Here is a 27832-nt window from a genome sequence, read left to right as displayed (position 1 = left end):
TTTACAAACACGTGACACTTTTTGGAAAGCAATGGTAGAAGTGAGCGCCTAAACAGAAAATGTGCACGAAATTTTTTCTTCACTAATTCCTCAAGGGAGAAATATATCGGTAAAATAATGGCTGTACCATCCGAAAATATCGTTTCCATGTTTGCTATTTGTCTAGCCGACAATTAAAATATTCTTACACCATTTCAGTTCTGTCTGCGTCAGTCATATTAAGAAAAATACAAGCACGACGCGACCGACACGTTGAAAGGAACCACAGTGCGGCCTAAAACCAGCGCCCCGTCACGGCTAACATATTAGCGAAACGGCTCTTGAAACCTAACATGCAAGCTGACAAACACGTCGCAGAAATGGCTGCAGCGTTCGCGACTCGCGAGCAGTGACGTCAGGCGGGACGCTGGCCGGCGCGCGACACATAGGGGATGAGTGCCTCAAATAAGCGTCCCTACTGTTGCCAGTGGAAAGGGGACGACGCGTTAGGCAATGTTTACACAGGCGGCGTTGCGTAGACCGATATCGTCCAACACAACCAGTGTTCCTTTAAATATATGACCTCTGCCCCCACTCCCAAGGGCCACGCGCAACGAAACGCCATGATGGTACTGGGTACCAGCCAGATGCGACCCTGTTATGACGAAATGTAATGCTTTAGGACTGAGCAAGAAAATTCTGATGCCTGCGAGCTCAAAATAAGTATCCCATTGAGACTGTGTGCTGGTTAGTGGTTTTACGTGATGCCACAAACAGTGTTCCAGCGATGCATGACGTGGCGCTTTCGTTTGCGCTTTCGTTTGCGTAGGTCGTGGCGCTTTCGTTTGCAAGCGGCGGGGAGGTGGCGTACAGTGAACATACTGTGGTAGTCGGGCCCCATGTCGGTGTTGCTGAGGAAGATCATGCAGACGAAGAAGATGCTCGCCCAGCAGGCCATAACGAAGTCGAAGAGCAGGTGTCCCGTCCAGTAGAGGCAGCCCGACATGCCGGTCATCAGCTGCACGTGCTTAAGGCCGCTGTTGCCCTCGACCAAGGGCGCGAACACGTGGCCGGCCATGTACAGGCTCATGGCCGCTGACAGGAAGAAGGCGTACAGGATACGGGTGAATACGTTCCGAATCGCGAACACCTCCATCTCGTGGCCAAGTCTCGGTTGATCTGCGTGCAATTTGACACCGACGTTGTTTGCCTCTAGTTTGTTGTGTTCGAATGCATTGCGATTTTTTACCGAGTACACACAGTCAGGAATGGGTAACACCCCCCAGTTACACAAAAATGCCGATTTTGTGGAAGCAACACCTGTGATCGTAGTAATCGCGTAAATAAAGATAATTTGTCCGATGGAATTAAAAAAAAGCCCAAAAATTGCGAACAATACAAAAAATACCCTTTGCACAAAATTGATATACAAAATCAGGAACGTGCATCTTATGCATCTCCCCCCAAAATAGAAGACCAAACAAAATAAATCAGCATAATAACATTGAAAAAAAAGAATTGAAAAAAACCTTAAACGAACCGACTGCACTACGCCTTGCATTTTCGAAAAAAACAGTAATTAGCGCCGTAACGCACTCCCTAGCTATAATGGTGTAAATATACATCCTTGGCGCAATAAAAAAACAAAAACTTAAAAAGAATAAAGCAATCCAATGACTACCGCTACTCATGGCCATATTTTGGTGTAAAGATTTTATCGTCTAGACAAACGGCATATGAATGCTACGTACTAATGACACTGAGTGCTTATACTCTCTGATTCTGCGGCCAGAGAGGAATTCCACAGGAGGGCTTGAGGTCAGGGCTGTACACATGAATGACGGAATCCTAATATGCAGAAAAGGAATTAAGACCTTCATGCTTATGTACTTTCATGGAAGAGGAAGAAACGAAACACGCAGTGATGTTGACACTGCGAAACAGGACATGAAGGAGTTGTTCGAAGTGATTCTCATAAACAACTTTGGACGCTTCAAAGACCTCAGTCAGTTACCCACACGGTACAGATTGCTTTCGGATTCGGTCTTAAAACACAGCGAAACCGTGGCTCAAAAGCAATAAAGCACTGCATATCACCGTCGTCAGGTGCACATGTGCAGTGGTTGTGCAACAGTTTTGCTCGGCTCCTACATTCACTGGGTCGGAATGTTGGTATAACGTTTTTTTTTTTTTTTTACTTTACATGATGCCGAAAGTAACAATCGCTCACAGCTAATGTCGTTACGCTGTTTAATAATTAGCTTTCTCTTCCCTTTGGCAACCGTAGCGTAGGTGCATTCTTTTTATGAACTCACCGGCACGCAACGACAGCCTGCCGTTGATCCTCTCAAACTCTATGCGGCTGTCCAAGCTGCTGTTGGCAAACGCCGAGTTGATCAGCGTGATGCCCGACCCCTTCTTGCCCGTCAGGTTCCGCAGCACTGCCGTGTGGAACATGTTCACCACGAGAGACGCGCTGTGGGGACACTGGCCGTTGTACCACAGGAACACCCTGCGGGCAGAGCGCTGTTCTGGTTGGCTGCCCTTGGGATCTAGGAACAGCTGTATTTGTATGCTCTCACGGACGTTCCGCCAACTTGGTATTGCTCACCTTTCAGGCAAAGGCCAGATGTGCTGTATATATTCTCCAGGTAGCATATTGCTTTAAGGTTCGATTCAGCAGCGTCATATACTTTGCTATTAGACAGTTGTAGTTTCACGTGCACAGAACTTTAACGGGTGACCAATGCGGATTCTCAGGACGCGAAGGACCTACGGGAGTCTCACGGAGGTACGTAAGATTCGAATTTTTACGTTGTGGTGTTCACGCTGTTTCCGAACGTAGAGTTGACCAACACGGCTGCGTCCTATCCTCCCGCGTCGCAGCGAAAACAGCTACGTCGCAAATCCCTCTCCGCGATTTGTTCTCAGCTGTTGATTTCGCCTTGAATTTGCCCATTGATACCCTCACCTCAAGTTTAAATCGCTAAATAGCTTTCGTTTTTCAAAATACAAGACCGATTTTTCAGCTGTTAAGCCTGACGAAGTAGCGTTTCTCGTCGTCATAGCAACTGGCTCGCGAGATCATGAGTGGCTGCAGCAGGCTCTGTTCCTAGGTGGCGCTACGCATTTAGACACCATACGCGTGGCGTGCATCGCATACGTGTAACTACAAGACTGTCAAACTACATGCTCGTGGTATATCTATACTTCTCACGTTCGCGTACGTGAAGTCTGTACGTACGTGAAGCTGAAACATTACTAAAATCCTTTCGTGCACTCATGCCCCTGTTAAAGTTTGCAATCGAAACACAAAATTTTTGAGATTTTTGTCTTGAAAACCTCTGTTTGTTAAATGGCGATGTAGCCTTTTAAGGCCTATAACGTGTCTGTAGTGTTCAGTTCATAAACAGAGGAAAATATGTGCAACGACCTAGGCACAGTCTGCCTTTATGCGTGAGGGCCAAAGCCTGGTGATGCTTAACCTAGCTTCTGACTGCTACATGGTATTTTCGTCTTTTTGTTATTTCCGTTTCTTCGTTTTTCCGCCAATTGCATCACCAGACCCGTTAAAGGCGAAATGTTTGTGTTTGTCTTCGATTTCGTTTCTTTGCCGGATGGCACGAATTCATTACATAAGCAGACTGCTAACATACGCCAACGCATCCCCAGAATCAGAGTTCTATGTGGCTGTAGCACCCATTGCTTACTCACATGCGTCACCTTCGTGCACAACACGGCACGCAATATTGCAACCTTTGTTGCAATATTGTGTAACACGTACACCCGACTCCTATTCTGCAGACCCGGGTTAAAATCCAAGGCGAACTGAGCTTTGTTTTTTGCGGCTGATGTTTTTCGACTACAGTTTTTCGCAGAACAGGGCACCTAATGCTCCCGCCTTCAAAAAAAATCAGGGAAACCATTGTGTCCGGGAGATCGCTTTCGGTTAAAACAGCACGGTTTCTTCTTTTCACTAGAGCTCTGGAAGAGAAACCAGCTCTGGCATCACAAAATTAGGTTGGAGCAGGTGCGTGTTCTCAGAAGGAAGGAAAAACCATAGATAGACGTTATATTTTGTTTTCTATCAGGTGTTTTGTTGGGGAATTCGACGCAGTATAAGTGCATAGGCAAACGTTTAGGCGGAATAACCTTTCAATTTTAGTTCGTTAACTATACGATGCAGGTTCAGGAAAGAAAATTCACTCAGAGTGTGGTGTTTCAGCCAGTGCGCGGTCGGTCAGTGCGCGGAATTTAGGTGCCTCCCCGGCGGACTTGCCCACTTTGCTCCCTTAATGCCAACTAAGTCAAGCGAGTGAACATTTACATGCCCGCATATCGAAAGTTGGTATTGACCCTCTCTTTATTTGCTCGTACACGTGTGGTAAGTCTCGGGTGCGCTCCGAGCGATCAGAAAACGAAGACTCAAGAGGGGCATTTGAGGTTTGCAGCTTGAATTTAGTTTTTACGTCCGGTTTCGGGAACCAGTTATCTCACAAGCTCGTATCATCACGGTGAAGAAGGGTTTAGCGTAGCTACGAATAGTGCCCTTATTGCCCACTTCATTTCTTGATTCTATGACTGCATTGACACTATTCGGCAAATTGATGTGCCTAAGAACGCTCTTGGAGACGTGAATGTTGGTTTTTAAAGCTTTTTGACTGTTACATGAATACTTGTTTTTAAAGGAAACCTTTGAATGGCCAGGCGAAAGGAGTCCTCTGTACGCAGAGAACTCTCCCATCGCAACGCGTTAAGCTCGCGTGAAAATACCATGTTGGAAAGGAGTTTTAAGTAAAAGGACAGTGTGTGGTTGTGCTCACCCCGCTCGTAGCAGAACGGTGGCTGAGCGAGCTGCCGCGTAAAGTAGAGATAAACGGACAACGTAGGGCACGGGCGTCGCTATTCGTGTGGAACCATCATTGTGGCTCTGGTAAACACCGGCCGCACTTTAATTAGAGACGGAAAGGCTACGCGTCATACGTACTTCCGAAGAGCATACAGTTTATGATTAGCGACGCCGCTACCAGGAACGGAAACGAAAGGAAATACCGCAACCATGCGACCATGACACGCAAACACAATTTAATGAATCATTGAAGTAGTAACTTAAGTGTACTCACGAACCAAACATTACAGCTTCGCTGGTCAATCATCTGTGTATAGTTAATTGGAGCATTTTTATCTAGGTGAGTTATGATGAGCCCTAGAGTTCTAAATTCCCGCTTCCCAAATTAAAATTAAAATTTAATCAAAATTAAAATTAAAATAAAACTAATTAAAAATTGCCAAACTGGAGTGAAAGAGCCTATAACATGTAATACTAGGACAACCTGGACGTCCTTATACCACATCAACATGCCCAAACAGGGCGCCTAATTTCGTAATTTAATGAAGGAACAGAACGCGCAATGACGGGACCTGATGGCCCTGCCCAAGAGTCATGGCCTAGTGCAGTGCTTGATGACTTTTTCGGAGCTCCCTTGTAATTCCACGCAAGGTAACTTATTGAAAGAGATAGCCCTTCTTGCCCTACTTAAACCTAAATTTGGACCATCCGTCCGTCCACTCGCCCAGCCGTCTTGAAGTCTTGAACGGTGAATTTTATACAGGGAAAACCTATACATTCCATTAAGTCCCGTAAAATACTTCAAACTTCTCAACATTATTGAGCAAAAAGACTGAGGCATATTTTAAGCAGCACATCAATACATAACTGGTATCAACAGGGTTCGTTTCGTGGAAAATAGACGGGTGCTTAATATTCGAGGTAGAAAAATCAAAAGCACGCGTTATACAAAAAGCAACCTTCGCACCCGAGCGTAGATCTCGTGACGGCATTCATAGGAGCCCAACAGTAACGGAAGGTTCCAAGAGATGGCGCGCAAGTAGTCAAACGCGGAGAAATTGAACTGACGTGAGCAACTTGCACCGTATTTTCCACTGGAGGAGCGAGGCAGGAGGTGAAGACCATGAGATGTGGCGGGAGAGAAGAAATGCATTAATGGGCGCAAATTAAAGAGACTGTCGTCTTTCGGTGACATTTGCAGCGGCGCGAGCAGATACGCAGCCGTTTTGTTTTGCCCCCCACCTTTCCCCGAGCACGCTGATGCCCATCTGGTAATGGTAGATGTACGCGTAGATGTTCTCCTGTGCCCAGAAGAGGAGCTCCCGCTCCACGAAAGGGTTCGTGACCGAGAACACTGTCACGGAGTGCTCGTTCAGCAGCGGCAGTAACACGTTGTCCGTGAAGTTCTTGCTGCGAACGGAAAAGTTGGCCACACATCACTCAACATCGCCCCTTGGCCTCAGAGAGGAGAGATTTAAAGGGGCCATGGACGCAAATACACCTCTGTTCAATTCTTAAAACCCAGCCATCCTAACTCACCTGGTTTAATTCAACCTTCAAAAGACGTTTTTTAACCAAAAAGGACAAATTTTTTTTTTAATTTCGCGCTGCTGTGACGGTATGTGGGTAGGAGTAACAGAATATTGCGAAACACCTATTTTATCAACATTACAATAAAGTAATTACGTGACAAATGGCTGCTAAACTGGCCAGATTTTTTAAATGAAAATCTGTTTTTAATGAGCACACCAGAGTGGATTTAAAAATGTTATACAACTCCTGTTTTCTGTCAATACATTGCTGTCTACGCAGAAGGTAGGGTAACAGAAGACGTCTAAAACGGCTGCAACTGTCTTTCCAACACAAATTCTATGAACAATTTATTCTAAAGTGATGCTATTATCACATCGATTTTCATTTACTTGTCATTATTAGTTCACACTGAAATTGTCAATTTTATAAAATTTGTTTTTGCTGCCAAGGGACATAGAAGCCTCGCTGGACTACCCTCTTCACAGGAGTAAAGAGCTCTAAATACTATTGATTGATTGATTGATTGATTGATTGATTGATTGATTGATTGTTTGATTGATTGATTGATTGATTGATTGATTGATTGATTGATTGATTGATTGATTGATTGATTGATTGATTGATTGATTGATTGATTGATTGATTGTAAGGTTAGACCGCCGACGCAACGCAGGTGACGAGACGCGCCGTAGTGGAGGGCTCGGGATTAATTTTGACCACCTGGGGATCTTTTAATGTGCTCAGAAATCTCGAACACACGGTCGTTTTTGCTTTTTGCCTCCATGAGAAAAGCGGCCGCCGGGGCCGGGAATCAAACCCGCGTCCTCTGTAAATACGTTTGCTTAAGCGTTCAGTACTAGGTGCTTCCTTACACCATATACTGTCTTCCTTGTGCTGGAAGCGTATCCTTCAGCCCAGCTTCACTTAAAGGAGCCATGAAGAGAAAACACAAGTTTGGTTCATTCAAAAGATTGCCTCGTTAGAATCATACTGACATCACTTTTAACGTAAACTTCGCTCAAATAAGCTACATAATTAGGAAAAACGGGAATGGTCATGCGACCCACCAGCTCATTTCCCGCAACAGAACCTGTGATGTCACATGGGCTAAGCTCTGCGATTGGCGGAGGCTGGCAGAAGCAGACGCAAATTAGGTAGAGCTTACAAACCAGACGAACGAGCGATTTGCGCTTAAATTTAGGGCACATTCTTTACAAAGCAATAAGAATGATGGGACAAACAGTGGAAGTTACGAAAGCACATGTAAACATAGAAGTACTGATGCGTTCTGCTGTTCGTACTGCGCACAGCATGCTTTGGTTTCGCTGCACAGCACTACGGGGCTTGGGGTTGTCTCAGACGACACTGGCCGATTGACGCAAGCAACGGTGTCTTACGTGACCCCATTTGTCGAGCGAGCACTGTTTCAGGGAACGAATATTTTCTCCCAGAACAAAAACAAGCCAGGTTTAAATGCGGGCAAAAACAAACCAAACGCTTGCCACGGTATGGTGGCGCCATCTAGGTTACGGAACGTAAAGAAACGCGGGAACAAACCAACACCGCTGTACAGGGTGGAGACAACCTTTGAACGGTCCCGTGCCGCCGCAATTGGGCCAACGGGCTCAACGCGTTATTCTTTTCGTTTCCCACGAGACCTAGCAACGCGAAACAGACAATATGATTCAAACTTCTTCAGTAAACCGCGTTTCGGCGATAATTTTAGCGCGGTTTTGACACAATGACTTGCTTCGGCGGCGAGCGAGCAACCGAACATGGCGGCGCCAGCGTTACGTGTCTCTACCCTGTACGGCGGATGCGTGAATGAAGGTACTCTAGGCTGCAGAGCGGTCGGTTCCCGTGATGTCACTTGGGACCACGAAAACGCACGATTGAGCGGGAAAATCAAAATTTTAACCTAAATTGTTTAATTTCTCAGTGAATAAAGCACCGTTTGTATCTGGACAAGCGCTGCGGGCACTATAAAACACGAAATCTTTCGAATAAAACCAACTTGCATTTTCTCTTCATGGCTCCTTTAAGGCCCAAAGATTATGATCAACGAAGGAGTACCTAACTAACCTCGCGTTTGTGGCCTCGATGAAACTGTAGACCTTGTCGAAGAACGTCTCGGGCACGTAAGTCAGAGTGTCCCGCTCCAGGCTGAGGGCGGGCAAGAGTTGGCGTTCGCAGAACGCCAGCAGAATGAGAAACAGTGCGGGAATTCCCACGGTCAGGGGCTTCGTCCACCAGACGCGCATCCAGATCAAGGTGCGCTTGCGCAAGAGAGCCACCAGGACGGCGCACCTGCCGGCATCCGTCGCACTACTGGTGCAGAGCTTCTTGACGGCATCCAATTCTGCAGGCCAGTCGAGAAAGCGTCATCCAAGGCCTAGCACTAGTGTCCGAACTCATTCGCGGAACACGAGCGCATTTCGCGTATGGTTTCTTAACACGGCCATTGTACAGAAAAACTCTCGCTAGTGAAGAATGGCTTCGGTACCCTACAAGAAATAGCCGCCACTGTAAAGAGTTAATAAAAAAACAGTTGAGATTGTATGAAGTTGGAACCAACCCAGGCCTCGAGAGGAGGAGGCAATAAAATATTTTCCCAGTGCGTGCCTTGTGACAGGTGACCGTGACGGTAGATGAGTAAAATAGCGATACCCCTGCCGCGTAGAAAGATCATGTGGAAGCTGGGCAGCTAGTGTTCCTATTGTGTTGGTAAATTTTTTTTGCACCAAAAGAAGAGACGAAAGAGAAGGGCCGCACACGCGACGTAGAAGTATAGAAGCCTGGCGATGTAATTCGCGGCAAAAGACGGAGATATCAAAGCAAACAATCTAAAACATGATACGACAGTAACGAAGCCTTCGAAAAGGATGACCACGCTTTGACCTTCCGACCCAGTAAGGATTACCTGCTCAGAAGAATTTTTCTCGCTTCGTCGCCATTTGTGAAAGAGTAACCTATCCTAGCTGCGTCCTAAGTAGGAAACGAGTTACCAAGCTATACAAGGGACAGAACTGACGTGCCCAACTCTGTCATGATAGGCAAAGAACCCAAATTCGTCTTTATTTTAGAGAAATAGCTTCCGAGCGCATCCTTCGCTTTTCGGCAAAAACTTAACGAGCCGAGCTTTGTCGTAAGTACAGAAACTTTACGAGCCCATATTTCTGCTTCTCCTTCAAATAGTCACAGATCCTAGTTTGGCCCTGTGTTGGCAATAAATTAGCCCACTTCGTTCCATAATCAGGAATGAGTTAACAAGCTCCTATTCACTCATTGCCGACAGAACGATCACAAACCCCTATTCGCAAGTCACGTGAAAATGAGTTAGCGAGCCCAGATTCTTCATTCCAGAGAAATTTTGAAGGAGCGTGGTTTTGACAAAAAATGTAGCAAGCCCAACTTACTTCACTCGTGAATTGACTAGTTACGGTAACGGAGGAGCCGTCGCACCCATATCCATCAACAGTAGGAAAAAAGCAAGCTTACAGCCTGTCCAGGCCCAGATTTTTATTTACATGACATCGCAGGAGTAATTGGCCTTTCTGGGAATATTATTAAACTGTTTATTGTTTTCAGTTTCTTCTCACCAGTTCCTCCAGCTATATTGTTCTCTTTCTCACCTCTGCGGTCCAAAGTACAAATAAACCAACTGAGCGAAAAAGAATTCCCGCTTTAGCTTAAATCAGTGTCACGGACACAGTCAAGGGTACAAAAAAAGTTTACAACCGCTAAACTTTTTTTGTTTCATGCGAACCGAATGAGCGCGTCAATCGTTTGTGGGCCGGTGCGTGGGCGGATTAATGGTGGGCGCAGATGACAGGATAATCGAGCGAAGGCAGATCAGGTGTTGAGGATGAGTCCAGTACAGAAGAAAGTAACGCTTCCCAAGGTGGCGTTTTTTACGTCATCAAAGCGGTTATCATGGCTTTTGCAAAACTTGTGCTGCCTTTGGGAATGATGATGTGGGTGAGAAAAGGCTTCCCGTTTGAAAAGGGGTCAATGCAAATGCCACATCGCACGGCAAGTAATGTAACAACCGCTGTTTATATTTGCTCAACTACGACGGCGATTTTCTTTTTTTATCTGCCTCTGATTGCTTTATGTCCCAATGACTTTCCTCACTTTTTGCGTATTTCCGCAGCACACCGGATAAAGTTTCCCTCAAATTCAAGACTGCTTCGGGAAAATGAACGTTTCTCCATTTCGGGCTGGTTGGGTACTTTGTCATTCCAATTTTACCCACGAATAGCGCATTCATTTGTCCAAAATACAACTTTTGTGGAATTGTTGAATTGTATCACTTGAATTGCATTTTAGTTGTGTTGCTACGCGTGATTCCTAAACCTAACTCACTCGCGAATATTCCCCATATTTGAGAGTGGAATTCACTCAAGCCTCAGTGCGCCATATTCATTAGAGCTAACAGGCTTGTGCGAGCTTATGGAACCACCAGAATGAGCATCTCGCATGCAGATCTTCTACAGAGACCTGAAAAACTGTGTTTTTGTAATGCGAATTCCCTACAAACCAGCAGCGAATAGCGGGAACGTTATTTGTGTATGATGTACGGCATTCTGCCTGGGGCGAGAGTACGTCACTCGGAGGCAAATCCGCATGCGAGATGCTCCGGAACAAAAAGGTTACAGGGGCACTAAAAATTTCTCATATGTGGGAATTCGAGACTATCACTTCTCGTTGACTTGTGAAGGCATACGTGTGGGTGGTTATGTGGGCGTCGTTCCCAGCAGGTTGGGGCTTTCCAACCGGTGTTGTCATCGTCACAAGTGAATTGCCTTGAGCGTAATTTGGAACATTGTGGGTGTGTATGTTGACGTCGCAGCCACATTGCCGGGCGTTAATTGGTGCTGAGGTTTTCAACGCAGAGTTAATTCAAATGGCTACTACCCTGGAGTAGAATTGCAAGAATTGTATGTGCGCATGTCGCGTCACAGCCTCTGACATTTGCAGTTATCATCATTGGCAGACCCAGCTGAGTGGCGATGTTTTTGGCCTCTGTCCAGCCTTTATGATAGGTGACCTTAACGTTGAGCTTAACGGCGTTTAAACAAGTGTAATTCATTGTACGTGAAGGTGCGGATACGGGTCGTCGTTATACATGCTAGTGTACGGTTTGAATAACGTCGCACCGCTGAATACCATGTGGTGACGTGAGGACGTGTCCACAGCCACATAACCCTATTTGTGGCCATATGACGCGTCGCAGTCTATGTGCAGGCCCCACTAGTGAGTATCTCTGTTCTCAGCAAATGAGGAAATTACATGAACCAGGCCCGCATTCAGTCTCAGTCGTAATTTTTTATTACAAGTTCTGCCCCTGGTATTTAGTGCCGCTTGTTTTTCGGGCAAAAGAATGAAGTAATTCGCGGGTGGTTCACGCAGTTAAAAGTAGTTTCTATTCATATTACACCCAAGGTATGAAACTAGGAGCACCGGCATCGAATAGGTCAGAACAGGGGTGGTGGAAACACTTAAGCAGCTCCGGCTATCCACTTTGGTTTCCAACGCATACTATCAGAAAAACAAATTGGGTGAATTACAGCCACATGCATCAAATTTGGCTCAAAATGGGGTCGGTGCTGTGGCACTGTGCCTTGCATTGTTTGATGCACCAGCATTGCAGAATAAACATTTTAACCCCTTCATTACCTCGACGAAGTCAGTCATAGTTGACTGCATAGATTGGTTAATCAAATAAATTTTCGGTAAATAAACAGGAGGATTGTCTGAGGTTGTATAGTGTTTATATTTAAACCACGCACCAATCTTGTTCCTCGCATCACTCAAGCTCGTCCGTGGCGCAATGAGAGCAGTGCCTGCGTCCCCCTCACTGCCCGTCACCATCCTGCGGAAGAAAGCACACGGAAAACGATTTTTTTCGCTGCTACGGATCCGAAATGAGAACGGTTAATATTTTAAATTAGATAATTTTGCAACATCTTTGCAACATCCATGTATAAACGCCGTTACATAACCGTAACGTGCAATACCAGGGCACCAAGAAGGTGAATTTTTTGGCGACGCTACAGACGTTTACGGCGACGACCTTTGTGAACGGAAGCGCTGTGTCTTTATGGCGTGAGAAGCCTAATCTTCGGCCCAGCGACATTCCTAGGTTGGTCGAAGTATCTCCTTGATTTGGCGAGATAAGGGGTATTTGTACCCACGTTAATAAGAAGTCTACTGTATTAAACGTCAATGGAGCAGCAGTATGCTCAAAAACACTTCTGTTTAGTTTTTTTTTAGCTTAAGGACACTAAAACACGGATTCTTTACCGTTCATCATATATGATTGATTTATAGATGATTCCAATGATGTGTGAATGAGCTTCAAAGGAGAAATTACATGTTCTAAAAAACGTCTTTAATGGCGCCACTTGCAAAATGGCAGCCATTAGAGATATACCGAGTAATCACTATGATGACAGTGCAAGAACGTATGGCAGCTACATTGCTCACAAAACACCTTGTGCAAACGAACACAAAGTAAAAAGCACACAAACTCGAGATCTCCGTCATATGGACCATTTGACAGGACTAAAGTTTACATGGGGAACAGTAAAAGATCACTAGCCTGTTATGTACGTTTTTACTTTAATGAATTTCCGAGTATTGTACAGTAGCTTGAGTGTGCAAACAAAAAATGTGTGAATTCTTGAACGCAATCAAACATAGAATAGTGTGTGCCATCATTCTGTAATCCTATTTTAAATGTTGTGTATTGCTTTGTCTGTTTTTTGTGTGTGTTCTTTTTTCGGTTGCCAATGATAAAAAGCACGCTATTTCGTAATTTTTAGGTCATTCTGTAGGTTCTTTACGTTTCTGTTTTTCGTTTGCATAGCCCAAGTATATTTATTGTATTCAATTGCACTATTAACTACTTTCTGTTTATTGTTGTAAGCTGATTGGGCGATTGCGGTTTGTGTGAACTAAGCTGCGTTTCCAAAATACAAGCTCCAGTGCGAGTGCTTCTGTGGGAAGGCGTAGAAAGACATTGCATAATAAGCGAAATAAACTCAAACTTCAAACTTCAGTAAGTACCACCGCTTCTATCTTCATCACATTGCACCTTGCAAGCGCAGTCTGTCACAGAAACACGGGCTCTTAATAGGAAGCATGCAAAATCGTAGTCATGGTCGGATTTGTCCCGTATGTGACCCACGTCCGAGAGCTCAACGCATTTGAAAAACGGACCTTTGCGCGGGGCCTTGCGTGCCTGCACATTAGAGAGTTTTAGGATAGCGGGAAGCGTCCGGTAACGCCACGGCGGCGAGTACCGCGACTCGACTGGGCACTTGCGGATTTGTCCGTTAAGGTGAAGTAGCCCGATAGGGTGAAGCAGCTCGGTGGGTCGGCGCTCGCCACCCCGCGAGTTACTTACCGTGCGGGGTGACCTCTTCGCCGTGCCCGCGCGCGCATGCGCAGAAGTGTCAAGGTAGCCCGCCGCTGTGGCGTGAGGCTCCGCTAGCCGCTATGCTAAAACTCTATTAGGTGAGACACCTTTTCCTTAGTGCAGTGCCTGCGTAGAATTACCCTGTTGAAGTTACGTGCATAAAAACTAACGCAATGTCGCTGCAAAATTGAGGTTTCGCTAGTTTAGTTTCTAAATATTAGCTTGCATTCGCGACACACAAGTGATGAAAACTTCTTTATTACCGCTTTTAAATTTTGCCGAAGCTCTACGGGATAGACGCACGGCTGAAGTTAACTTCGATAAACCGTAAACATAAAAAAATCAATAGCTTCTTTTCTGTACTGAACCCACGGTGAGCTCCGGCAGCGTAAACGGTCGGATTGCATATAATAACTAGCGTCATTGGCACTGCCGAGGCCTCGCTGCGACGCTCAAATTTGCGAGTTTCTAACTTTGCGGTATCGGCAGTGTCAGAAACCGAAGAGGTAACATGTTAAAGAAAGCACACTATTACGCTCCCTTGCGGGGGATAACCAGCTGCAGCAGCACGTACAGGCGGTGACACAATATTCAGAACCACGCGAACGCGAGGCGAAAAACCACCCCTGCGCACTCTGTAGGCACGGCTTCTGCTGCCCAAAACCAACACGGTGCGCGCCCTTGAGTACTTGCAGGCATGCCAGTTTCCTAGCGTTCGGTAGCTGCGATCCAATTGTCGGTAACGCACCGCGAGACGACAATTTCGTAACACCTCGTGCGAGCCGATGACACATCTGCGGCATTGCATACGTTTTCATTGGGCAGGCGTTGGGGCATATGTTCCCGGCGTGTTAATCTACCGTAACTCGAAATAGTTTATTCGTTGCTCCCTGGTTTTTATTTATCATTCAAACAAAATAAGCTTCAATTGTTCACTGTATCAAAACCTTTAGAAACCTTTTTGCCTGGGCGATTACACATAACACAAAAAACACAGACTCAACAGCCGGTAAGTTGGCCTGTTTAGCTGTAGACTGGTCATTGCGGCGGAAAAAACGCTACAAAAGCGTCGCCCCGAATGGGTCTTACGAAAAATAACAGCCCGGCTGCCGAAAGCGAAACGCATGACTACGCAAGGACGCGCATCCGCGCCGCATCCACCCCCATAGCAGGCGCTCTGCGGCCTTGCCTTCAAAGTGTGGAGCGGAGTTTATCGTCACGCTCTCGCAGGGTCTGGAATATAGTGTCGTCTTCCGACTTCAACTAATGCTCCGTCAGCAAGACTGCCTCCATCCGGGCCTTGGTATTATGCGAAGATAAGCGAAATCAGCTTCTATCACGAGTGAATACACCAACCTTATCGTATCTCAAGCTAAATGGGGTGATGACAGAACATTAGCGGTTTCATGCCCGATAAACAATGGCTTGAAACCGGCTATGCAGCTGCGACCAAAAGCTCTGAGCGCGGGTGTTCCCATGGAACGCTCCCACACTAACAGCGGCGGTCCTAGCTCCAGCTTTTGTCCCTGTGTGGAATGGCGGCCGGAGTTTCGTGACAAGACAAGCACTGAAAGACTCCGCAAGAGTAGAACCAATAGGCAACCTATACAACGTTTACCAATATAAAGTATGCGTTCAACGCCGCCGCGAAAGCCACGGTGAATTCTCTGTTTTTTCCCAAATGAAAGTGAACCCTCGTGCTCTCTGTGCACCAGTCTTCCCTACCGGCGACATCTTGCGGAATGGGAACCACTTTATGATGACCATGAGCATGCGGACAAATTTCACCAGCCACTCGAGTTTTCAGAGCTCAAAAGCAGTTGTGGCAGAAGTATCGCCAAGAGAACGTTGCTGCTGATTCAGGGCGTTTATCTGGCTCCCTGGTGTGAATTTGGGCGCCCTTTGTGACCCTGGTATCACTGAGAAGTTCCTGTAGAAGTATCAGTGGCACTACCTCGTTATTCATCACACCTGCTCAGTAAATTTTCTGTTGAGCCTATTGTCGCGTGTTACAAAGACACGATTGGTGAGTTCAGTGGCCTTTGAGAACCCGTTTCCAAGAGCGAGCGCCAGATATCTCAGTGGGGATGAACGGTGAACGCGCGCAATGCTTCTGCTTTGTCCGAGGTGAACCGCCTTGTTCCCACGCAAAACCTTGTCACCGTGTTATTCGCGATTAGCGATTTAGCGATTTCATCCTTGTCGCCATCGCTTCTTCGGGCTCGTGATGAACACGTAACACTGTGAGCTGTTCTCAGGACGTCCGACGGTGTGTTTGCGTAGCTACAAGTGCAACTTTCAAAGCCCCATTATAATTATCTCGGTTCTTCGTTTGAAATAATTCTCAGGACGGCTCTCCGTGTTCCAGTGGCTTATAATAAGGACTGGGCACCACAACTTGTAAATGAGCTTGCGAAATGAACAGAAAAAAGGTTTGGTTTTATATTAAACTTGAAACACCGCTTTTTCACTGCTTGGCACGCCATGGTGGCAGGAAACCTTTTTTCTTACTTCGGGCTAAGAATTTCTACAATGTTAAAAAAGAGGTGCTTGTATATGCAACAGTCTAGTGCTTTATCCTGTTTTACGTTCTTTATAACTATTTTCATTAAAAAGGATAGGAAGAATTTTGGGTTTACCTGATGTAGATGTCCTCCAAAGTGCATGAGGTAAGACTCATGGAAGCGATTCCGAGAAGCGAGCGCCTCTTCCCCAAGTAGTGAAGCATTGCGGCCATGCGGTTGGTGTACTGCGAAGATATGGAGACAAGCGTATACAAGCGTACGAGATTAACAAGAAACGCACCGAAGTATTTAAAGGCTTCTGTGCGGAGTGGTACGGCGAGAGGGTTTGTGACTTTTTTGAATTGCGTAATGTATATCTGATTCAGAATGAAACATGCGCACAGTGTAATTTCTTCATTATGCAGATACCGGGAAGTAGCAATCCTCGCCGGTATTAAAAAGGCCCAGGTTCAACATTTAATGTTATCTCAATCTTGGTACAAAATGAAACTTTACCGTGCCTTAGCTGCATGCATGCCACGATGAGCATGCATCTTCATTTTTCTTTAGTGAGTGTACCTTCCAGCATCCAAGTGGAGCCATTTCGTAGAGAAAATTTTCGGCATGCAGCTAACATTGAATTCGAGTATTCCTCAAAAAACTTACGCCTGATGTAATCAAGGTTTTCGGGGGACCAAAGAGGAAAAGCGTGCACTTCGAGGTAAAGACAACAAAATCATCTTCCAACATGCCCAAGAAAACATCTTAACGGCTCCACAGCCGCACAGCGCGAGCTTCAGCTGCTGTCAAACAAAACAAATCAAGGTGACCCTTGTAACTAAGCATAGCCAAATGATCTTTAAATATACCACCGGCCTTCACCTTGATGTGCCTGTTCCTTGGAAATCACGGTTCCGTATTATTGGCTTTAAATTTCGGATGAATGACAAGCCTGTATCCCGTATTGCGATCCTTCAGGGGCTAGGTGAGGAAGTCATACTGATCATAAAGAGAATTATCAACCTCGCCGCAGGCGTCAAAAAGCAGACGCTGTAGGTCACTGTGATTCACTTACCATCACTTTTTTCATATCACGTGTCACATTCCTCACTAAAGGCTGTAGTTTGAAGCCTTTATGCACAAGGCCAGTAAACCAGTCCTTCGACATCTGAACTTCCCTAAAGTCGGAAGTGAAGTCTACAGGTCGAGGCCCTCAAGCAAAGGTATGAAAGCAGCCATCCGGCGTCCCAACTTCACTAAAAAAGAAAGGTGAATCGAGACGATCTCGTGCGAAGTTTGCTCCAGTAGCCCTTGGACACGACAACAGCAGAGCAATGATGCTTTTGTTTGAACGGCCACACTGTAGATAACTGTATTAAGGTGTGCCCTTGGTCAGTCAATTTCAAAACTACCGTGTTCAAAGCAAGAGCAACAGATCCTTAAGAAGCTGGGCGTTTTTGCAGCGTAACCCCCTGATTCCAACTCAATCGTGGATCACCATTTCTTACGCACAATACGCGCTGGCAGCTCTATGGATCTGTTCCTGAAACCCGCGCATCCCAGTCGACACTCTTGAGACGTCTTGTCGACATGCTGTACGCCTTCAGAAACCCATTTTCAAAACGCTCCCACATCCCCCATCTGGACGCCTACTACGTTCATGTAGATATAGATGGCGGGAAGTGGTATCATTAGTTCTGGACAAAGGTTCTTTGCTATCCTCGCCGACACGCGTATTAATGTTGCTGATCAGAACAAAGCGGTTTGTTAGACGATTTGGGTGGTATTCATGCTGAAGTGGTGCAGCGAAAATAGGCGAAGGATGAGGAATAAAGCGCAGAATTGGAATAAGTTGCAACGGGTATCTCTAAAAAATAGTACACCCTGTGCTTTTTCCCTCTGTGTTTCGTGTGGTTAGACATAAACCTTGACGATGTCGAATTCCACTTTTATCTCACGAGTTTTCTTTAATGCGAACAATGCATACTTACGGTATCGCAAGAGGTCGACCAACGAAGAAATCACATCACACAACGCAAGGACACTGCTGACATTTTAAATCAGTACACACTCAACGATCAGCACAATATGAACTGCAAGGCGCACTTGGGTGTCAGAACAACAATAGGAAACCCGCTTCATCCGGCAACCTTTGTTTGAGCACCGTATATCACGCCGAGGATTCGGTTCACACTAAACAGATCCTTAATCAACTTAGACTCACACAGCAGTTTTTAATCAAACACTTACGTCTTTTGAAACAGCATGAACCACCGCCCGAGCCAGACCAAACCCACATGCTGCTTGTACTTCCGCAGGGTCCCTTGTAATATTCTCATAGTGCATGCCCTCCGCAATAAAAGCCTGTGTCCAGCTAGGCAAACTCATTTCAATTACATTCCCACAACTAAGATGCACTTGAGTCAGCGTGGCATGCTGGGCGTCACATCTCAGAAAGAAAAGTGTCACTGAGATTAGGTTGGGGTTTTCGTCATAAATGATCAAACTTTTGCAGCGCAAAAGAACAAGGATGAAGGAAGAACCAAAGAAGGCGAGCGCTGACTCTCGGCTTCTTTACTCTGGAAAACACAACTTAGAGAGCTTATATATGCATCATGGCTGACAAAAACACAAAAACCAAACGCAAGGAATGCATAAAGCACTTGGCTATCAACGTTCACAACAATGTCCCCTACAAAAGTTTAGTTCTTTTCCGGACAGGGCTACAGAAGGCGCACGGGGGAGTTTTTTCTAGCCTGGCAATTCCAGCAGCTCCAATATTCTCTCGTACCTCCTTGTTGTGGTGCCTTGCCAAGATACGGGCGCGTGCAAACTCTGGAGTGCAGCCGCAATCACGGAAGTGGGTGCCAAAGTGGACACTCACAGTTTGGTTCGTGTTGAAGTCATTCCCGTGAAGCGTACCATTCATGCATAGGTTTGCACTCTATCGCAGTCTAGGAGTATAAAATACAGTACCCCCTGATTACACACAACATAGCGATTTTTGGGCTTTATCGAGTATTTCCGGGGCTACCTGGTGCCTCTGTTGACACGTTTGCACAGCGCTTAGAATTTGTTGGGAGCAATCAGCACGACGTTAACGTTTCCACGGCGACGAATATTGGACACGGTGTGACACGGTGTCAAGTTATTTTATGACAACTACCTTTCTTTTCCTTTTTGTTGGAGCCTAGTTGAATTTGTGCTTTGCTTAAAAGCTTTTTCAAGCGCGCTGCGACGTACACGGCCAGATAGGAAGGACAACCCCCTGCGGACAGGTGGTACAATTGCTGAATAACCCTGGAACGCACATATTGATAACATGATTTCTTCACGGAAGTTCCGCATGATGACGTCCACATGATGTTTCCGATGTTCTCGGGAACTTCCGACGTTGCCTGTAAGAGCTCGCGGTCACCCACAAGCATCCAGAGAACTCCTCAATGAGGTTCTTGGACCTGAGGCTCACGTTTTCTGTTGATCACGTACGTCGGCTGGAAGTATGAGCCTAGAACAACAAACCACTTCTGCCGCACAGTTCGCCAAACTCAAACCTCGTAAATAGGGCTCTCACTAACCTGTATTTGAGCGATGCCGTGAAAAAATATTGCTGTCATTCATGCGTTCCAACCTTACTCAACAAGCAAACAACCTGTCGGAAGTGGGGTACGTTTCCCATCATTTTATGGGTTTCAACATTAATCAGCAAGTGAACCACGTTTCGGCAGTGGGGTACTCTTCCCATCTGGTCGTGTCCATCTCAGAGCGCTTGAAAAGCATTTGAGCAACGCGATAATTGAAGGAGGCCCCATCGAAATTAAAAACAAAAATGTACTCGTCGAACCATACATACATAACATTTCCCACCACCTCAAAAAGGTCACTCGCCGTGAAACGTAGGCGACGTGTTCTCTTCGCCCAACAAATGGGAAGCGCTGTGCAAACGTGTCAACGGAGGCACGAGCGAGCCTCGTACCTGCTGGATAAAGCACAAAAATCGGTTTCCGATGTCTAATCACGGCGTTCTGCATTCGATACTGCTGGATTGCGATGGAGTGCGTGGGGCAAGCAGGCCCATGCACGAATACAGGCTTTGCGAGCATGAATACAAAGTGAAACGAAATGTGAATGGCCACCTTGCCACCCACTGCCGTGACTGCGGCTGCACTCTATGATTTTCACGCACCCGTAACTTTGCAAGGCACCACAAAAAGGAAGTACGAGAACTTATTGGAGCTGCTGGAATTGCCAAACTACTGAGTCAGTGTGCCATCCCTGGCCCGGTCGGGTAAGGAACTAAACTTTTCGCTTGAACAGACCTGTCCACGTTCGTAGCAGAGCGCCGTGTGTGGTTTATGCATTCTTTGTGTTTGTTTTTGGTGATTCATCAAAATTGACGCATATATAAGCTGTCTGCGTTTTAACGAGTAAAGTAGTTGAAAGTCAGTACCGGTCTTGTTTTCTTGGTTCTTCCTCACTGTTCTGTGGTGGAAACATTTGACCAAATTGTCCATGTGGCTCCAAAATTCCGGTTCATCTCCGCTAACATGAAAACTAAGAAAGAATGAAGCATCCAGTGTGTAAATGTATTCAAAGATTGTAAGTATCTCACTTAACACACGGCGACTGCTGATTCGGTGGCGGAGAAGCGCCGGTGGGTGAAGCGATCGTGAGCTAGCTAAGGCGGTGGCGCCCTCTCTTGCGTTGAAGCGGATTTAAGAAAATAAATTACACACAGCTGGCCGTAAGTTGTCTTCGTATCACAAGCCGAAGCATGCTGCGAAATATGCATTTCGTAGGAAAGCCTGGCGTTTACAATTTTTAAATCAGTTTCAATCATGATAGGTCATTTTGAACCGGTTTTGCACATAATACGCTCGTTTTTTGACGATCGTTTCACAGCTTGATTTGCCTTGACGACGTGAGATGCCGACATGAGACGCCGTCAGCCCGTGCCCCCAAGGTGCTTCGCCTCCAATAGTGAACACTGTAACTAAGGCGACCACCCACTTGAAGCCCTAATAAAGAGTCGTTATCCGTTCTCTTTGTATATTGTTTCACTTGCTCCATCTTTCGCTCGCTCCCTTACTGACTCACTGACTCACTCACTCACTCACTCAGAGTGTGAACAAAGTGAAAGAGATTCAATTCAAATATAAATTTGAATACTGCGAAGAAAAGGGATTTACGAGTGTTTATTTGCAGCCGTAAAGAAAGCTAATCGTGGCTCTTGTCTATTTCTGTTTTGTTGTATTGAGTGCAATCGATGGTTTGTTCCTTTTCGCTATCTCACGGTCAAAACTGGTTTTCTGTGTAAAAAGCATTTTAATGTTGCTAACGTTGTTTGTATATTTCTGAAACGTGCGCTGGTCTACTATCAACGCTGCGTTGCCAAGCAAAAAAGTGTTTTCTTGTTTATGTTTAGTTCCAGTTTTGAACTGTTCGTAACAACCCTACGTTGTGGTGTGAAATGGATGTTTTTCCTGAAGGTGGTTTTTGTTGTTTTTTTATATTTTGCTTCGCTGTTTTACTAGCCTGCTAGTTCTTCCAGTGTTAAAGAAAGCGTTTGTGAATGTCGCGGCCGATTTCCATTTAACTTTTTTTTCTGTTTCTTTTTTTCTGAACGACTGTAAATTCAGCGCCATCGCTTTTTTTGTTACTTCCTTTTTTTACGCTTTGTGCTGTGCTGCGTGCCTCTTGAATTATCAATGTTTTATTCGAGGAGGAGGGAGCGCCGTCAAGCTAACCAGATTAGCTTTTTTCCCCTCTCTTCCTACATCATTGTAGATGGAAATAAAGGCATTATTAAGTTTATTTGCTGCTCCTCCTTTCTTTGCGGGTCGGCCATAAAACTAAACAAAAACGCACATATCAAACATTGAAGAAAATTTCCTCGAGATTCAATCTCAGGTAAATTACTTCGCTCAAGTTCCGAAATTCCGAAACACCCGCTCTCTTCCCCAATTTCCAAACTTACCTCTCTAGCGTCGCTCAAGTTGAACACCATTTCAACCTTGGTATTCCGCGTTGGTTCACCCTGTCCCATGTGGTACTGGACGACACGCTTCACGTCATTGCCCCTGCGGACGATAAAGGTCCGGCAGAATTGTTCTATTTGCATAGCTGCAGTGATGGGACCCACGCTTGTATCGGAATAGTGTCCGGGCTGTTACTGCAAACTCATTTCTGCTTCGACAGTGGCACGCGAATACCGGAATCTTCGAAGCGATAGGGTCTGCAAAGTTGGCCTATATAATTCGGCACCCTTCACAGCCCCGGCTTAGCTTTTTCAGAAAACCAAGGTGGGAAGAACTTGTTTTCAAACATAAAAATTAATACATACACGCAAAGCGTTAGGGCCGAGTTTCGCGCGACCAAGAAAAAACTCCTGCTCTTGTTCTTAGGTTGACCTATTTCAGAAAACGTGATAGGCTGACTATAAGACATCCTAAAAACACAATATAAACTTATATTTAGAGGGCACAAGGCACCTATGAGATGCGGAAAATCTCCTTGATTTCTGCCATCCAGACATGTTCATATGCTGCCTCTATCGTAAAGAAGTCAATGTATTACTACTTATTTTTGTAGGGTAAATATATCAATCATTGTTTTATCTTACAGGAATTAGACATCGCGCAGCCGCTTGTGGTTAAAGGAATAATGCGGCAGGCTACCTATCAAAAAGTCGCGAATTCGATTATACTTTGCGGCACTTTTTTCGACGCAAACTAGGATCTAATATCACCTTCGTCCAGATTTCAGCGCAGTTGGGTTTTACATGTCCCAGTCTACTCACAGCCAAGGTATAGCTTCGCCGCATAGAACCTCGCATTAAATCCTCAATCCAATCAAACCTGAAGTTCGGTAGCTTGGTGAAACGGAGGAAGTAGCCGGAATCGAACTGCGTCTTGAGCCACATAGGCGAGCCGGCGCAGACCACTCGGCCGTCGCGCATGATGATGAGCCGGTCGGCCAAGACCTCTGCTTCCTCGATGCTCTGCGTGGCGACGAGGACGGCGCTGCGGCGGCTGACGCGGGCCAGAACTTCCCAAACTTCGTGCCGATTCTTGGGGTCCATCAACTTAGTCGGCTCAGCGAAGATCAGGAGCGGCGTCTGCGGGTGGGTAGGAGCGCGAAAAAAACGCGTTCAATGAAAATGCATTCCACCAAGCGCTTTTCACTTTATGGTGTAGCAAAGCTGGTACGACATCACTGTTGTAGAGCTGCAGCAGCTAGGGTTCTCTGAAAACGAAGGGACAGACGCCAGAGTGAGAGTCACCAGAGGACGGGCTTTTCGTCTGAGCACAAATGTTGATGGGGTGCCAAAACGGATGCCCAAATGGGCAGCATTCTTCCTATGCACCTTTATCGAATGCCTGCCAATTGCTCTGCATGAAAACGGGCGGGGGGCTGTACGTCGTTCGTGGAAATACCCGAGTCACTGCCTCTCGATTGACGAGATACATCCCATTGCCAGCTCTAGCCGCACACAACCGAATCATGGTAGCGAAGTATGTTCTCGCGTTTTCCTTGGGTAGACAAGAACGATACTGGTAAAGGTGCAATAACATCCTCGCTTCAAAATTCATCCATACGTACAGGCGGGCACTTAACATTCCGGACTACGCGAGCGCGTGGAAAAAGCCACCGATGTGCACTCCGGCAACACTCTCTCTATTTTGCTAAAGCCTTTCCACTGGTGTCATGACGTCAAGTTCAGGGACCTTTCGGGCACTTCGTTCCGCTACTTCAGAGCGTTGCGCCCATTTAGCCTGTAGTTCGGTTACTGCAACCGTTAGGTGCTGAGAAGTTCTGAACTGTTTGGTATAGTGATTCCGCTCATTATTCTTTCGTGGTTGTAGTGAACATTAAATGCCCTGGTTTGTCCATGCTTGGGACTACCATTTTATGTGCTTTATTTATAGGTGTTTACATACGAGGTGCGAGAGACAAACGTTCTTCAGACAGAGCATCAGTCAGATAATTGTGTTAGCTCGCCCTTCCTCTCTTATTCACGAGGTTCAGTGCTCAGAGCTTCTCGATAAGTATCCAAATGCGTAGGCTTGCCTAAAGTATTTTTGAGATGCTCTTATGAAGACTCAACAGTCAAATGCTACGCACCAGGCAGGGGGCCATTGCACGCGTATCGCACAGCGGGAAATAAACTAGTTGTCTCCTATTTATGTTGCTTTTGTTAACTTGTATCACATGAATATTTTTTTTGTGCCCTGCGCATTCTTTTTCTTCGTAGCCCCAAATGTCTTATTACGGAGTTTGGGGGTTCTTGGGAGACTCAACACGTTCGTCTGGATATTTTGCTCAGGCTGTAAGGCATACGGTACCTTTTTCACAAATTGGTTTTCGTTATGGCTGCATGTAAGAATTTGCATATCCGCACGATGCATTGTTAATAATTCACATGCAATATGCAATGTAAATATTTCTGCTACGCCACTGCGAAATGGCGCAGACAAGTTGTCCAGAGTACTCGAAGCGGCTTTTTTGCCCAGAATTTTTATACTTGCCATCGTTACCATAACGACCTGACTCTCAACCCGCACAGTTATGACGTGATTACAGTGTTGAAGGATGGGGATACACGCTAACGAACGCAAGAAATGGTATACGGACCGGTTCCCACTACAATTAAGAATCAAAAAAGATGGATATGTACAAGCAGCTCTATTTTTTTTTTTCAAGCTTTTCGGCCGTAAAGGACAAATCCTGGCGCACTCGAAATGGCATTCTACCAAATGTAGAAAATTACTCTTACTATCTTGTGCTGGACTGAGGAGCCAGCACACTTACCAGCTCGATTTCACTGTTAAACAAAGCTTTTATCCTCCTGCTTGTCTTCCTCATCCTCCTCCTCTGGCGTTCAGTTTTACTTCAACGCATATCTGTATATTTGGAAAGTATGGCTTTTGTAAATGTACAAAAATATCCTTCCAAATCTGAGCATAAAGTTACTGTATTTTTCCCCTGCACGTGACTCTTTTTGCTCAGTAAGGTCCCATACTGGTTAGAAGCCTGGTGTAAAACCAACACGCACCTACACACACAGTAGAATATTTGGAACTCATCCTACACTTTCTGCACCCCATATTGCATGTCAGCATACTTTCATGCCATGAAAGCCTTGATAAAATACATTCGAGCGTTCGGCAAGTTTGCAAAAGCTTTTACCTTCCATACTATTACCGGGAATCGTAATGCCACGTGCCAAAGCCGACAACCCCTAAGGCTTGGAATTTGTTTTGGTCTTGCATTTTGGCTGTTGCCGGTATTGGATACTGGTTGTTCGCTTTGTTTGAAAGATTGCTGAATACAGAAGCAAACATCCAGCTCCAACTCTTCGCGCTCCACACAGGATTGACTCGCAAGGAATGGAGTGGCGCCGGCAAGGAGCGGTATGAAAAACTATACTTTAAGTAACGCCTTGACGTAGTGTATGCGATTTTAAGTCTTTCACTATGATAACAAGTTACACATACGGAAAATCTGGCGAAGACAAGCATCAAAAGTCAACGGAGTGCCACGAAACAGCCGGGAGAGCGAGCCGAGAAAAGCAAACGAAAAATGCCAGATTCTTAAGCGGGCGTCATGGAGACGCGCTTTGCAGCGCCGCCCTTGGTCGGGCTCACCGCAAATGGCGGTGAATAATAAACAACATCGAAAATAACGCTGAAAACAACACGCTAGCCAAAGTTGCCTTTTTTGCAGCGAGCACTGCGGGCTCAAAATCGAAGGAACGGCCAGAGGAGCTGAACGAGTAAGCGGCCCCGGACCTCGTGCCACTCCGCACGATGGCCGGGACGAAGTTATTAACATGGCATAATTTTACGGAGCGAGGTGGGAGACGTGGGAGGGAAGCAGCCCACCTCCTTGATGCCGCATATGGTGATTGCCACGCAGAGCGCCTTCCGTAGCCGCTGGGGCAGGTCGGACACCAGGCTGTCCCTGAAAGGCTCGAGGTTCAGTTGCGGCAGCACCCAGGAGACGGCGGCCTCTACCTCGTTGGACGACTGGAGGCGAAGCTGCGTATGCGCACACCAGACGTGGCTGGCTATAGCTAGTCAGTGTCTTGGAACATAATGTTTCCCGTTCAGGTCTCAGTTTTGTTTCATAAATTAAAGTTTCGTTGCGCTTCAGCTCTGGAACGACGCAAATAATAGTTCGTAGCAGTGTGTAACCATTCGTGCTTAGTTAAAAAAATTGAGAAATATATTCTTATTCAAAAAACAAAGTAATATTCTTCATCATTTTCTTAAAATGTAGGCAGTTTAGTAGCTCTACCGCGAACACACACAAAAATCTGAAGGCACCTCAGCAATTCCTGTCGAATGCCTGATGGTGCAGCTACATATGACAGTCCAAGTCACCATAGTAGTCCCCAAAACCTACATGGCAGCAGTGTGCAATCTGGCACCTCGGTTTCTTTGAACCGCTGTCCAAGATAAAAAAAACGCGATTTATTTTTGGGCGCTGCAGCGGGATAAGGGATAAGGTGCACTCTTGCTAGGTGCGTACACTCCACGCCTCCGGAAAACCGCCATGCCGCGTGCCTACGCTCTATTCTTGAGTCTGGTTCACGAAAACTAAAACAATGATGAATAACTTGGATGCTCTCCAAAAACTTTCTGTGCGCTTTTTTACTAAGTCAATTAGTCATAATCTTAGCGTTACAAATTTAAAACGTTCTGTCTCATGGGGTACTATGATCTCCAGGGTACCTTTTCGAGGGGTTTACTCTACAAAAATGTGAGGAAATATTAGCCGACTGATATAACTACCTTAAGTCCGCTGCGTATATATCAACACTTGATGATATTTTTAAAAGTTCATGAATGTTTAGCGAACACATCCGAATTCCAAGGTACCTTTTTCTAAAAACTGCCAAAGTGAAGCGCCGTTCCTAACTGTACTGTTACGCACCTTCAGAATAACGTTCGGGTGCGCTCTGACAGCACTTCGGTGCAACTGCTAATAGACTAGAGCTGATTTTGTTGAGTGTGCCGCTTTAATCTGCAATCGGCATTTCTCACTTCAATATATGCAAGCTGCTGTAATCCCTACAAACATAGTATTTTCTTTCTTTTCTTTATTATTAGGTGGTGTTTCTGATTGTTGGGTTTATTCATGTATAACACCCTTTACAACAATGACTTATAGATAATGTAGGTAGGCCAATAAATAAATAAATAAATGTTTGATCGCGCCAGTGACATGAAAGGTGTTTTCATGCCAGCGAACCACCAGCAGTTTTCCACCTCGCTGCATGGAAGCGGAAATGAATGCTGAGATACTTGAACATTTAACTCGAACAGAAACCGATTTTGTTTTTTGTTTTTTTTTGTTTAGCTGATAAATGACATAATAAAGCGTTTTCATCTCGTTTCTTCTCGACTCGTCTGGTTTTTTTGTTTTGCTTTTCGTTGCGTTGCAACGCCATGGCTACTACACTTGTCTTGCGCTGTTCTGATTTGGAGTAAAGTACAGATGACCATGTTTTTTTTTTCAGACTTTATTTTCCTTCACAAG

The 27832-nt window shown here is 45.7% G+C and overlaps 1 protein-coding gene across 1 annotated transcript in view; it reads right to left on the bottom strand.

Moving 5' to 3' along the window:
- LOC144168271 (phospholipid-transporting ATPase ABCA3-like) overlaps nucleotides 1-26322 on the bottom strand; it is a 68743-nt gene extending 42421 nt beyond the window's left edge. Inside the window, exons 1-9 of the mRNA XM_077697287.1 lie at nucleotides 26173-26322; nucleotides 23146-23405; nucleotides 22266-22368; nucleotides 16424-16533; nucleotides 12154-12236; nucleotides 8444-8720; nucleotides 6071-6238; nucleotides 2295-2491; nucleotides 862-1158 (exon numbers count right to left, since the gene is read on the bottom strand). Of these exons, the coding sequence (XP_077553413.1) occupies nucleotides 862-1158; nucleotides 2295-2491; nucleotides 6071-6238; nucleotides 8444-8720; nucleotides 12154-12236; nucleotides 16424-16533; nucleotides 22266-22368; nucleotides 23146-23369 (1459 nt within the window). The 5' untranslated portion in view covers nucleotides 23370-23405; nucleotides 26173-26322. The remainder of the gene's footprint in view (nucleotides 1-861; nucleotides 1159-2294; nucleotides 2492-6070; nucleotides 6239-8443; nucleotides 8721-12153; nucleotides 12237-16423; nucleotides 16534-22265; nucleotides 22369-23145; nucleotides 23406-26172) is intronic.
- Nucleotides 26323-27832: the final 1510 nt, after the last annotated feature.

This window comes from Haemaphysalis longicornis, unplaced genomic scaffold, assembly GCF_048455015.1.
Source record: "Haemaphysalis longicornis isolate Haplotype H1 unplaced genomic scaffold, Haemaphysalis longicornis Haplotype H1 scaffold_2, whole genome shotgun sequence".
NCBI classification, from domain to species: Eukaryota; Metazoa; Arthropoda; class Arachnida; order Ixodida; family Ixodidae; genus Haemaphysalis; species Haemaphysalis longicornis.
The sequence above is the reverse complement of the archived record's forward strand: the minus strand, read 5'-3'. Positions and strand labels throughout refer to the sequence as shown.